General features: G+C 40.1%; 1 protein-coding gene across 2 annotated transcripts in view; it reads left to right on the forward strand.

Annotated features, from left to right (window-relative positions):
- The window catches only part of ATRN (attractin), a 156,968-nt gene that overhangs the window by 106,682 nt on the left and 35,997 nt on the right, over positions 1-14,289 (forward strand). For both annotated transcript variants that reach the window (XM_075708898.1, XM_075708899.1), the window contains one exon: positions 8,082-8,143. In XM_075708898.1, the coding sequence (XP_075565013.1) occupies positions 8,082-8,143 (62 nt within the window). The remainder of the gene's footprint in view (positions 1-8,081; positions 8,144-14,289) is intronic.

A 14,289-nucleotide genomic window follows, 5' to 3' on the forward strand; every position in this document is an offset into this window, starting at 1 on the left:
TGTTTATTGAACAAATACTTCCCATTTGTCAGATTTGTGTGGTAATTTTTCTGATGCAGAGAAATGGGGGACTAAATCTTAAGCACTATTTTTAATTTAGAGGCAGCTATGCCCGTGTTTGCTCTGCGCAGCAATCTGAGAGCTCGCATGGGGTGACAAAGCATATATAATTGGCATTTCTGAGCCAACTGCTGACTGCAGCCAATTAGCTGAAAAGGGACAATTTGTGACTACTGCAGTAAGGCAGCACAGTATTGGAATATAAATCGATTTCCATCTCGGTATAAGTTCAGAAGTGAACTAGTTTTTATATTTGCACGGTATCAAGTGTTTGTGCCATAAAGCTCAATGGCTTAGTTAGGATTGCGGCAAGTGAGGAGTAAGTCATTTATCTTTCATTGGTCCTCCACACAGGAGCAATGTGGCTTGTAGGTGTGAAAATCAAATTTTAGTGGAGGTTTTATTTTTACTTGTTGTAGAATGTAAATCTGAGCATGTGAACCTCTTCAGCGGCACAAAGTTGGCCAGAAGTTTTTCTTCGACAAAACATGAAGCAGTGGTCTGTTGAGTGTGCTTGGATGCAGATTGGGTTTTGACCTTCTGATCAGCAGTGAGTAATTCTTTTAATGCAAGCAGGAACAGATCAATCTGGACTTATGTCTGGGACTTCTCTGCTTTCTGTGATCCACCTCTCCTGGACCTTTAGCTGTCAGATCAGCTGGTGTTGCAGCGGTGGATGGTTATCCCCTACTGAAATTTGTCAGCTTTCAGTTGAGCATCACAGCTCCTCCTTCTGATGTCCACACCTACACCATCAGGTGTATTACAAACTCTGGGATCTCCCACCTCCAAATCATGTTCGACTTTAACTTGCTGTGTGTCAGAGGTTTTCAAGTTACAATTAATTGCTGTAAGACCCTTCCTTCTCTCAGACTTACCGTTTAACTTCTCTGTCTAGAGAATCTTTCCCTGTGGAGCGAGTTCTGGCAGCTTTGAAGACTTACAGGGGTCAAGTCAGCTTAAATTTTCTTCCTAACCTGAAAATTTGGGATATAGTTTTGCTGTTCATTTAAAATAGATCCATGGTGCCTCTAAAATGGGAATGTCCTGCTGCCTCCGTGCTGTGGCACTACATTTCCCATTGGTGCGGTGACTGCAACCGGGGTCTGAATCCACCTGAAAGCTGGCTCAGCAAAGATCGTTTTTTGGCTGCAGTGGGTTGTGCGATCTGGTTTACTGTACAGCTCCAAATACACTGCACACCCTTGCTGGGTAATGGGAAGTATGGGAACAAGTGCTTAAAGGGACACTTGGGCACCAGCGGCGCTTACGGAAGGGATAAAATGTTGGTGTAATCATGGTCTATAACAAGCTTTGCTTCGTTGCCTTAGAGATGCAAGTCTCTCTTGTTCTTTCAGTGCAGGTGTCTTGTTCTGCACTTAACACTAACCCTGCACAGAGGCAAGGAGTTGTAATGCTTCTCTTCCCTTTTGCAGATTCAACATCCACAGTTCACTGTCAAGTATCTTCATTCACTGAAATTTGTATTCCATTAGCCATTTGTTAAATTGCCAAACTGTACTTAGTACATCTGAAAGCACTGAGTTTGGGTCTTGACTGAGACAGGGCATAATGCTAATCAACCCTTTTCCAGGTGAAGATGGACCGAGGGCAACTGATCGCCTTGCATCCAAAAAGAAACTGTTTTTAGGATACTGTGACACAAGGCTTCCGAAACAAAGCTGGTGTGTATTCTCCTTCTTGAGCACCAACAATTAGAACAGGGTTTGTTAGGGTGTTTTAAGATGATCGCGGTTTCTCTAAGCAATCGGTCATCCTGCTGCATTTGCCTATTACCTCTCATACCTGGATTACAAGTATAATCCATGTACATTTAATGTTTTTGTTCTCTAACATTTTGTGAGGTGTTAGCCCATGTTTGTTGTCCCCAAGATCTACCATAATGCAAAGAAGTAAAGAAAGAGCAGGTGTTAATGAGTTTATTCTTTCCAAGTGTGATACGCAAAGTTAACACAGAGGACGGGTAGTCTTGACTTAGCCTGTTCTTCTGTACTTTGTGGTTTACTCCGTGGCCTGATCTGAAAGGCAGAAGTAATTATAATAGTGAAGCATTCCATCTGTACCTATAGCATAATGCTGGGACATGTTGGTCAGGTCTCTGACTGGATTTAGTTGCCTTTCAAGGCTCCTACAGCCTGAATTTATCTGATTCATCTTAGTCAAGCTTGTGGATTTGTATTTTGGGGTGGGGAGAACAGGGATGCAGGCTGTTGAACCTGCTTATCAGGCTTATAACACGAGCTTTCTCTATGTTTTGCCACTCTGGATCAGACTTACAAAAATTAAGGTCTACTTTTAAGCTTACCACCACATCAAAGTGTTCTGCAAGAGAGGCAAAGTGGTTCTTGTAAGCTCAAATCTTGGCTTTGAGTTTCTTCTTCCGTTCAGTGAAGTATTCTTCCATCATTTTCATTGAATCATCTACGCTTTTAACACTGGGGCCTGCTGACCCAGTTTCCAGTCTCTCTGTGCTTCCTGGCACTGAAAGCAGATTTAACAAATCAGTGGCCACTTCCTTTTTGTTGCTCAGCATCTGGTCCGGTGTCGTGTGTGCCTTGCCACAAACAGCTGCACGCAGTCCCGCAGTGTGATGCCTAAACATGGGCACATAGTGCCAAGACCATGGTTCATAGGACCTGTCAGAGGCCCATGCCCTTCCAGAGCAGAAGCTGGAGGCCAGTTGAGATGTCTTAGGGCTGGATGAATGCCAATAGGTTGCCCCTACCTTAGCAATGAATGGAGCTTCTAGTACATCAATGAAACCGAGGGCAAGGAAGCACTGTGGAAGTTTAAACCATCTAAATGTAGGGGTCTACAAATAGATGTCTTCATGTGCCTTAGGTGTTTAAGGTCCCATTATAGATGGAGACTTAGATCTGGAACTGTTCAGGTAATCCTGTAATGGACAACTATATTGGCCAGCTGAATCACAGATGATGTTTCCTTTGAGTGTAAAGGGACTGTTGGCGCATACCTCTGTATTCCTGTATTTAGATGTCTTAATCTGCATCTGAATCCCATAAATCTTATCTGCAGAGGTGAGCAGATGCTTCCTTCTGAAAAGTTGTCCTGGAAGCTGTCATTGCCGAGACAATTGGAGAGCCACCTGCCCAAAAAGGGTCATCTTGCCCTGCTCCTCCCTTGGGTTCCTGCTGAGTTGCCTCATCCCTCAGTGAGCTGGGTCAGCTCAAAAACCCCGGCAAAAAGCCCTGAGTTCCTACGGTTAGCGCTCTGCTTGGCTTAACAACTTGCCTTGGCACACTGAAAATGTTCACATGTGGCAGAGCCCGGACCACCTTTCAGGTGGTGGAGCTGGATTGTTAAATTGGCTCGTTTTTTCCTGAAACCTCAGCGCCAAGGCTGTTGGAGTTGGCTTGCTGCTCCTGTGGAGTGGAGAGCACCAAGAACAATATGCGTTTTCTGCCAAGGGCTTCGCTTAGGGCACGTTGTATCTGTGTTTAAAGGAGAACTGCAACCGGGAACGATGTTTCTCTTGAGCAGAAGAGCATTCTTTCCCCCCCATCGCTATCACAGAGGGCAAAATGAATGTTTTGATGACTTTGGCATCGCTCAAGAATACTTAAAAACCATTTGTTTTTCAGCAGGCCCTTTGACAGAAGCGAAGACACTCAGCATTCAGGCCACGGCATCCTGTTACTGTTGTCTGTATTCTCCAAGGTCAGATTGAAACCTTGCCTCTAACCATAAAAAAAAAAAAAAAAAGAGAAAGTAGAGGTGCTGAGGAAGAAATAGAGGAAGCTGTACATAAATATCATCTGCAGCTTGTTTGGCTGTTGGCTTTATCTCTTTGGAAGCCCTTGGAGCTCCCAGCCTTTCAGTCTTACGTGCTGCTTTTTTGCTCGTTAACTTTGGCACTGGGACTATATTTAAATAAAAAGCAAAGCAGCCTGAAATCTCTGAATTTCCGTGGTTTTCAGTGCTGTGTGGTCCCGTAGACCTTCAAAACACGAGCGCTGTAGCGTTCTCCCACCTGCTAGGTGAGGTTAATGGATGTATCAGTGGGGACCCTTTTGATACCTTCCGAATTCACAGCAAGCACCGAACTCCAGTAGCCTGCTTCACGTTGTGCCTTCTCTGTTGTACTTCTCCGGTTTCATAAGTTAATTAGACTTTTATTTTTTCTCCTTCGCAGTTCTATTCTAGGTGTGTGTCCTGTTCAAAATATCATTTCCAATTTCACTTTTTCTCATCCCCAATATGAAATAGGGTTGAAAAGGAAGGCAGCACTGATGTGAATTGAGTCACAGTGGAGAAAGGCAAAAATATAGCATGTAAATAATCTGGAATTGTTAGTAGGGAAAGAAAAGTTGTAGAAACAATGTTTTCTGTGTTTGTTCATGTTGTCTCAAGCATTTAGATACCAAAAATGCTCCAAATTCTGTTACGAAAGTGCCATACTTGAAATGTTCTTCAGTACATTAGCAGTTCTTTAGTTAACAAGTTTAGATCAGGAGTACTAATATCATGTATAATATTAGAAATTATTTGGGTTTGGAGAGAGATTTGCCCCATCCCCATTGTGGCTAATAGTGTGGCTTCTATTTCTCTAAAATAATAGTAATGTCCAGCACAAGTGGAAGGAGTTAAGTTGTGATGGTTTATCTGTAATTCTGTTTATTACAGGTAAGTGAGAGGAGTTATTCAAATTTGTTTCTTGGTATATTTAAAAAAATATATATTCTTACAGAATTTCTCATTGGTTTGGTGATACTAATTTTTCTTAGTGGCAGGTGAAATTCAGGTACTTTTTAATGAGTTCAAAGCACTTGTTTAAGCCTCCATTCGTTTGATTTACAATTTTAGATACGGTTGTGCTTACAGGCTTAAGGTGAACTTGTTTCAAAACACAGAGTTGACTAAGAGTCAGTTGGAGCCATTTTTGCACAAAATTATTCTTTTGAAATTATTCTCAAGTTTCTTTTCTCTTGGAGCACAAACCTGGGTAGTAATGCAAACCAGTTCCCGGTATGTAATCGTCCCAGTTTGTTTGTCCAAATTTATATTGGTCACAGGCTGTAGCTTAACTCCAGCAGTATTCTGAGTTTGAAATACCAGCTGTTACTGAGATGTCAGTTGGGTTCAGATTTCTTTTCCTTGACACAAAATATTTTGTGGCCAAGTGCTTTGCCATTAACTCCCTTGAAATGTGTGTGTACTGATTTCAAACCTAGTGCGCTTTTTAGATGATGTTGGGTGGTTAGAGGTAGCCAAATTTTCTTCTTGGCTTAGTATTTTATGCTAATCAAATGATAAAGAAAGTAAAGCTCTTAATTATACATTTTTATCAGTCCATATAGCCATCTGGTTTTATTCATCTGGAAAGCAGCCACATTTCTTTTGATACTTCAAATGAGGTGGCAGCAGAAAAAGCGCGATAGGCTGGTGTGCTTTTTCAGGTACCTTTTCAGAGCAGATAAACACGAGCTTTATAATGTTCTCTGGAATTAACGTAATTAATTTTCTGATCTGTTTTGATCTTAACTACTTAAGGATACTGCATCATTCCTAAGAACATAGTGTAAAACATCTTTGAAGGCCACGGATGTTATGAAGGTGGCGATTTGGTTTTGCAGCTGAGCTGAAGTTCTGCTCAGTACCTGGAGGAGTCTCTCCCGATCCCCGGGGTGAGATACACGGTGTTTTCCTGCAGCTACACTGCTTATTCCTTCGGTACAAAATTAGTTTTTTGCGAATGGATAAATGAATCTTCTACTGTCATTTAAACTTAATTAAAAATCCATACCGCTAAGGAATCTGTACCGTGTTGTCACTATATTCAGAATGAACAGTCGACTTTTAACAGCTATTTCTAACCAAACTTTCTGTGTAACTGAATTAATTAAGTCCTAGGAATGGATTATATTAGGGGAAATTAAGCTCTAAGTAAGCAAACCATTAACAATTATGATACTAAATTGCCTGTGACACAGATTGGTCAGGTTTAATAGCATAAAGTGTTTTCAGCATGTGAGAAGCAAATTGCAGAAACCAACCTAGGCTTTTTTTTTTTTTTTAATCCGTGTATGAGGTACAGTTCCTCGGTTGGTCTTTGCAAGAGAAGAGCTCCAACAGGTCGGCGAAAGAACCACCGCTGGTAAAGCGTTTATAGTGCTTCTGTGTGAAACAAACCCGGATTTTCCTTCTCCGTTTTATTTCCTACACTTCTATTACCAAAAAATGAGAAGCCCTTCTCCTGTAACAGTTGAGAGATGAGTCTGCAGTCTCGTTAATCTTTCATAGAATCCGTCCTTATTTAAAATGAGCAGATACTTGTTTCTTCTTCACATTCTAATTGGAGCAAGCTTGGGTTTCCATCGCAGAAACTGGTCCTAATGATGGTGTGGGGAGGACTGACCCGTTGATGATTTCTTTGTGCTTTTAATTCTCTTTTTCTACAAAAGGATTTTTAAATATCAGCTGTTGATACGTAATAACATCTTTATTTTGAAATGCATCTTTTACAGTCAGCCAGCATCGTAGTTATTCTCAGACCATATTTCTATATACTGGATGTATTACGTGGGTGTATTTTGGGATGTGATACTTCAGTAAGAAAATTCTTTGCCTTAAAGAACTGCCAGAATAGTTAGGCGAATATAAAACCATCTCAGTGACCATGCACTGAGTTTTAAAATAAAAAGTGAAATCATGCTCACTTTCTTTTTTCTCATCAAAAGCTATTGGGAAGCACTTTATAAGTTAAAAATCAGCAAGAAACTATGTGCTTTCTTGTCTTTTCTAGGCAGTAATATTGAGGTCACGAGCATCTGGTCTGCAGGTTTCGAGCTAGCTTTCCAGCAAAACAGAAGTTATGCGCTGTAAAGCAGCTTTCAACTTAAGAGCATTTCATTATATTCATGAGAAAATTATTTTGGTCAGCTTCTCTACCAAGTTACGATGGGTATTGAAAGCAAATATGATAATAGAAGCTGTTCCTCAGTAACAGAAATGCAAGCAATAACTCACGTTGCATATATTCACGATTTTTGGAATGCGACTATTGCTGGGAGGAGATTTGTATTTATGCTAATGGTACCATAACATGTAGTTTATTAAGGAAAAAAAAAAACCAACAAATGACGCCTTAAGTGAATTTAATACCTGTGGAAAGCTTTTGTAACAAAAGTGCAGATTTCAGTTGAGTTTTGAAATAAATTCAGTTACTTCATGAAAGAGTTAATATCCTGTTGTGGTGCTGAGATTGATAGTCAGAGGAAATAGGAGGTACCTGGAAAGAACTTCTCATTCCTAATATTGCAGAAGTTGCCTTTCTGTTGGCTTGCCTCCCCTCTGCTTTGTTATTTTGAGCCAGGCTCCCTAATCTTTCCTTTTGCCTCTAACCAGCTCCCGATTTCCTCTTCGCTTCTTCCCTCTTGTTTTTGGTCCAAAATATTCGCTTGTTTTTCACTTTGCTTTGCAGTGTGAGTGGATTGCAGGGAAATGAGTTAAGATGAATGCCATAGCTGTTTTTACAGTGTCCATTATCTTCTGCGTTTCATGCCTTTTTGCGGCTATTGGTGTAAGTTACTTATTCAAGGAGATGCTTTGATGTAAGAATATTGTTTGAACAGGAGCATGCATTTTTGAACTTTTTAATGTTGTACTTTGGGTTGCTGTGTATACAATAATTAAAAAATGCTCTACTTTAGCTCTTTAAAACTTCTGCGGTCTAATTTTTTGAGCTAGTGTTTTCTCCGAGGTAGTTAACATGTGCTGAAGACTGTTCCTTGAACATTGCTGGGAGAGAGAGATGTTACTTGTTTAGGTTCATTTTTTGGATATATGATTTCAAAAGAATGTGAAGTTACAGTTTGTTTTCTTTTCCCTCAGAATATTTCAGTGCGTTTCCAAAACTGTTCAAAAATGTTAACTGACTTAAGTAAAGATGTATTTCATTGTAATTTTTTGATCCCAGCAACAATGCATTTTAAATATGAATTTTCAGTAAGTAATAGAAAGCATTTCCTTTTCTTTTGCAGATTGCATTCTCACAACACAGCAACTTTATGGACCTGGTACAGTTCTTTGTGACATTTTTCAGGTACTTTTCATTTAAGACAGCTAAATGTTTCTTCTTCAGGAAAGATATTTGGGTTTTGTTTTTCAGTATAGTGTTTGGGGTTTTGTTGTTGGTTTTTTTTAATTAAACATCCTGCTGACATCATAGCCTAGAAAATGGAAATCCCTACCATGTTTAAATATTTAATTAGGAAATATGTTAAGAAAGTTGTCTGCCCATCTTTGCAGATGCATCTTGTCCTGTGCATGCAGGGAAGGGGAAGTTAGTGGAGGGGGTGGAGACTTTTTGAAATGGAGAAGTTGCTTTTAAAGTGGTATAGAAGACACCTTTTGAGTTACCACATCATACAAATAGTGTATGACTGAGGGAAATTGCAGGTATTCACACATCATCAGACACAAATCATAAATTGTGAAGTGATTTTGCAAAGAGTTAAGCGTGGACTAATTTCAGACTCTTTAGGTAGCACCTTTTGATTTTAAACTGAACTCTGAAAATATGTCAAGTTAAATGGAAACATACGTTTCAACTTCTTCAATTTAAGCCAAATACCCTCCTGTCCTTCAGTTCATGAGAACTGCTTGGTAAAGTTCATTTCTTAGTGTGAAGCAAACTGATGATTCCCTAGGAGTTGGAACCAACAGAAGCAATTTCAATACTTGTTTCCTTTTCCATCCTCCAAAAAAGTATAGCCCTAACAAAGAGGTTAAATGTCTCCCAAAACATAGCAGACCATCTCTTTAAGGTTTCAAAATCTAATGTGTTAGTCTCTATTTTAGGAACTGTTAATACTCCACAAATATAAACCAATACTTGATCAATAAGAACTCCCTCAGGAGGGATATACATGGAGTAAACAGTACTCTGGATCTTACAACCTGTTTTGAAGTAGGCAACATTATGCCCATTTTAAAATGAGCGATGGGAATAATATCTTGCTTTAGATTCCATGCTAAATTTAATTAAAGCAAGGAGCTCCAGATGGGTCCTTCACACAAGTGGTTTCTATCAATTTTTTTTTTTTTTTAACTATGTAGCTTTTTTTTTTAGTCTGGAGTGTGCTTTAATACAATCCCAGGTAAACAGCAGGCTTGAACCATCACCTTGCTTCCATTGACATGGAGGAAGTGTTTACTCCTGGATCAGACTTAAACATTTGTTCTGCTGAATCCATCACAGTCAACATCTTCCGTAAAAATCTTTGTGGCAGGGTAATTACTTATAAGGAGAATGAATAGGGAAGCAGTTGGTTTCTTCGTTCCTTTCTAATGGCATAAGATCAGTCCGCACTTTAAAAGCTATCCATTAGTTCTTTACAGACCCAGATCCACCTGCTTGTGAGAGTTTGAAACTCTTCAATATGAGTGATTCCTCCAGTTCCATTACTGGAAGAGAATCACAGTTTGAAGCAGAAGATCTGTGCATTATATATCTCAATGAGCACATGCAGCTGAAAGTACACATCCAAAAGTTAGGGAGATTGAAGATAGTCAGCAATGATTGTCCTTCCCTCCCTCGCTGCTATCACATGGATCTCCTTGAGAAGTAGTGTTGCAATATTATTTAACATCCTAACATGCCAGTGGAATATGAACGTGTGTATTTGGGAGAAGACATTTTATTGGTGTTTTCCAACCAAGCGTTTATAACGCATTAAAAATTCTTCAATTCTTTAACTGTAACTACTGCTAAGTTCCTCTCCCAGTATCTTATTTTATAGTCACTATAACCCCCTAAATATCCGTGTATTGGAACAGTGTGATTCATCTTTGCTGTTTGTAGGGGAAACTGTTGAAACACTTGCATTTTTAATGCCTTAGGGTGCATTTCATAATTACAATTGAATCCAAGTTAGACCATAAATAAGTAATACCTGATAGCCCCCTGTGATGTTAATGAGAGTTGGCTGAAAATCCGCACAGTGAGTAGAGGCAATGAAAATGCTTTCTGCAAAGCCTAAAGACAGTTGGTAAAACCACCTTTGAGATACAGGCCACCTCTAAGTCGAAAACTGAGGTATGTCTCAATTCGTTGAGTGTAATGGACACAACAAGAGACTTTGTTCTGGAAAATGGATGTTTAGAATGACTTTCTCGTATCACATTCAAGGGTCTTGCTTGATTTTGCCATTCTGTGGGAAGTTTTGGAAAATTTTCTGTGCTGGTGATGATGTAGCACATTTTCATCTTCTAGAAGTTCTTTCCACTTCCTTGTAACCTCATCCTAAACACGCTCTTCTGCCGTGCTACTGGGAGAAACAGCTGTGCCTTGAGTTGCATGGGGAAGTACAGGAACACGGGGGTTTAGGTTCTCAGTTTCATTGCTGACATTTGTGATGATTTAGGTCAAGTAAGTCCTTCCAACGGGCCCTGGAGTGCAAGGTGGATTGCCAAACTCCAGTGCTGCTTAAATTATGGAGCACCACAGGCGCTGGCTGGACTGATTCTCTGAGGCACACAAAATTACAGAGAAGCCAGGAACCTGGCCATGCATTTAAACAACATCAGGCACTGTGGAGCAGGACAAAATACGACTGCTGGATTTGATTTCCATTTCATTTAAGAACTGGGCTGCTTTGGGTGAGAGGGGGTGTGCCTCACATCTGGAGGTGCTCTTAGGCTCTTGGAGTTCTTTCTGGAGTCGGTGTTCAGCACAAAGTCAGGTGTGTGGCTGTGTGTTACCATTATTTTATTTTGCAACATGTTAACATTTTATTTTAAGCTAAGAAAATGTCAGTGGATAAAGGTTGGGTAGAACCGTGAAGTTACAGGGTCTTTAATATTGCATTATAATTGGAGCCGCAGCAGAAATGATATTCTAACCATTGTTAACCTTTGCAAAACTAAATGAATTGCAAGCAAACTGTGTTTTTTCTGTTTCCTCTTCTGCTTTTCATAACACAGCTCTTCAACTTACAAATCTTGCTGTTGTCTTTCAGCAGATAGTTTGAGCTATTTTGACAGTCTCCAGTAAACATTTTTATTAGTATCTGCTCTTCCTTGTCTTCCAAAAAATCTATGTATGCCACCACACCTATCTATAAAATGTATTTCTCACCAGTGTACTTTTGCATACAGAAGATGTGAAAATATTTATTTTTTTGAATATTTGGCCTTCTAAACTCATATTGCTCACCAGTGATCCTTTTTCTTCCTTTTATTTAAAAAAAAAGTGCATCTATATTTCTTCTGTGCTTCTCTGTTTTGTTGGCCAGTTCTGTAGAGATTTGTAAGAGAAGCATTAAGAACGGTTTGAATGAAATAAGGATGTCTAAGCACCAGAAGAAACAGCAGAACAAGAGTTGAAAGCATGGCTTGTGTTCTAACTGGTGACATAGTTGGCTGAAAAGCAGTCAAGCATCATGCTGGTATCCCTGCAACTTGTCAGGAGGAGACCTCTTGCTCCAAAACTAGGAGGGTGCCAGCAAGGTGACACCATTCCTTTTCCTGGTGTAGCAGCCCTTAGAAACTCAAAAAGAGGAACTGGAGGTAATGACCAACAGACAAGCCTAAAAGATCAGAAGTGTGAAGTGAACAAAACTGAAGCCAACAGGTCCTGCCAAAGAAGCTGTTGAGCCCTACGGGCTATGAAAGACCTATAAACCAGGTTTGCTGTCTCCAGGAAAGAAGCCAGGAGATGTGGCGAGGACCTGACAGCCAGCATCCCTTGTCCTCTCGGTGGGACACAAGTGATGTTGGCCAGACCAGATGGCCGGTACATTTGGTATTTGTGGGTTGTGAGAGTGTGAATGGGTATAATCGGATTTTTCTCTGAGGTTTTGTTAAATATAATCACCTTCAGGCTGGAGAAGAGAAGGCTCTGGGGAGACCTTATTGCAGCCTTTCAGTTAAAGGGGGCTTGTAAGAAAGATGGGGACAGACTTCTTAGCAGGGCCTGTTGCAGTGGGACAAGGAGTAATGGTTTCAAAGGAAAATAGGGGAGATTCAGACTAGATATAAGGAAGAAATTTTTTACGACGAGGGTGGTGAAACATGGGCACAGGTTGCCCAGAGAGGTGGTCGATGCCCCATCCCTGAAATGTTCAAGGTCAAGTTGGATGGGACTCTGAGCACCCTGATTGAGTTGAAGATGTCCCTGCTCACTGCAGGAGGGTTGGACCAGATGACCTTTGAAGGTCCCTTCCAACCCAAACCATTCTGTGATTCTATTCTATGATCTCATCCTGAGCTTTTTGTTACCTTGATTTACCATAGACCTCTGATGTCTTCTACTGCACTTCTGTGTCCTCGTGTGCACGCTTCACCCCATTTCTTGGCTGCTGTATGTCTCGTCTTTCATATCTGCCCTTGAAATGTCCTTCTAGGGCTGTTCAATGCTGACTCTCTCTAGTCCCATCATAGTCTTACAATGATTATTAGAGAAATGGATGTATTTCACAAATGGAGCAGAAGTTGCAAGTTTTGTGTTTTCACGGCGGCACATGAAACCTCACTTGCTTCTACTAAGGTCTGAATATCAAATAGTGTAATTTTATTTTGGTGCAAATAATTGGACTTGTTCCTCAGAAAAACTTCAGAGGGAGTGGTATTTGTACAACAGCCAGGCAGATGGTTTAATGTGCTGTATATTGTTTTTCCTGGCTATAAACAATTGCCCAGTGTTTTCAATAAGTGAGAATGGCCTGTTGCAATAATTCAAATCTGGAGTTGTGCTTGCAGATATTTTATTTACTCTTTTTGCTTACTAAATAATTTCTTACTGCGGCAGAAATGGCATTACTAAATATGTGCCTAAAATGCAGTCTGATCACTTTTTTTGAGGAAGAGGAAGAGCTTGGGAATATTTTTACATAAACTTCTTCATTTTGTTATAAATAAACAGTTCAGCATCCATGACTTCCTTCTTTTCATGTTGTCCTCATCACTCTTTATTTTGTCCTCCACAATGGTCACATGCGGACCAGAGTAGTGAGGCCATTTAGATTCTCCTCCACTAATTAGTCCCGTCGTTGTCTGTGCCCATTTATGCTTTTGGCCTCTAAAGTCTCCTGTGACGACGTAGTGGTTTGGGGTGCGATATAAGCACTTTGGGTGTTTAAACCTTTATTGAGTGGGATTTAGTTTATAGCTTTGACACCTTAATTTAGGTTTCTGTGTGTGTTGTGTCAAAGCTCTTCTTCTAGTCAGTGCAGGTGATGGACACCAAAGAGCAGTTCAGTTACCAGACAGGTGTACACTTTAGGGTGAGCCACATAGGTCTCCACGGACCGCTGACTGTAATTCGTTTGGGTATTTCTCATGTGTTGAGTTGACAAGATGACCAGGTTAGTGCAGAGACTACAGAAGAGGAGAATGGAAGGAGTCTACAGGGCCAACACCATGCTTGGTCCCCAGTCCTACTCATAGCTACGTCCCTGCCTTCAGACTAGCTTGTTCTCATGCCTGAAAACAGTATGAGGGGAAAACCTTCAAAACACAGGTCAAAATAACACTGATTTCCATTCCAGTTTCATTATGTGTCCCGTGATTTTTGGTGTGTTTACTTAAAGCTCCATCTTCTAGACCTGCAAGATGACTTTTTTCTCTTTATTTAATGGTATGCTCTTTGTGATAGCATAGAAGGACTTGCAGATCTGAACCCTAAAAAGCAAAAAAAAAAAACCCTCAAAACCCCAACAAAAATCCAAAACAAACAAACAGACAAATATATTAATACCTGCTTTCCCAAAATACCTCAAACCTCTAGTTAGACTGATCTTGTGTTTATGGAAGCTGCCACGATTTTACAGGGCATCAGATTGGTTGTGCTAGCAAATAAGTAGATTTTTAAAACAGACACAAAAGAAAAATAATATCACCTGCTGCAGATAAGGTGGGTTGTGGCTTGTTAAACCTTGGTGCCATCTTCAGCAGAAAGATGAGGTCATTAATTTGTAGATCAGATCCGTTGGTTTGCTGTTGGCTGCAGATAGCTGTTTGGCAAAAGCCAACTGTGCAAGCCATGTGCACTCCTTCTGCATTATGTACTTGTTCCAATTATTTCAACATTTTAATGCATTGAGTACTTAAAAATGTGTTGTATAACTCTCCAGCATATTAAAATTTACTTTTAAATAGCACTTAAATAGCTTCCAATTCATCAAAATAATTTGGGATGTGTTTCTAGTAATCATTGCAGTGCTTTCTGAAATTATTAAGTGACCTATA

This window comes from Pelecanus crispus, chromosome 4 (genome assembly GCF_030463565.1).
Source record: "Pelecanus crispus isolate bPelCri1 chromosome 4, bPelCri1.pri, whole genome shotgun sequence".
Taxonomy (NCBI): domain Eukaryota; kingdom Metazoa; phylum Chordata; class Aves; order Pelecaniformes; family Pelecanidae; genus Pelecanus; species Pelecanus crispus.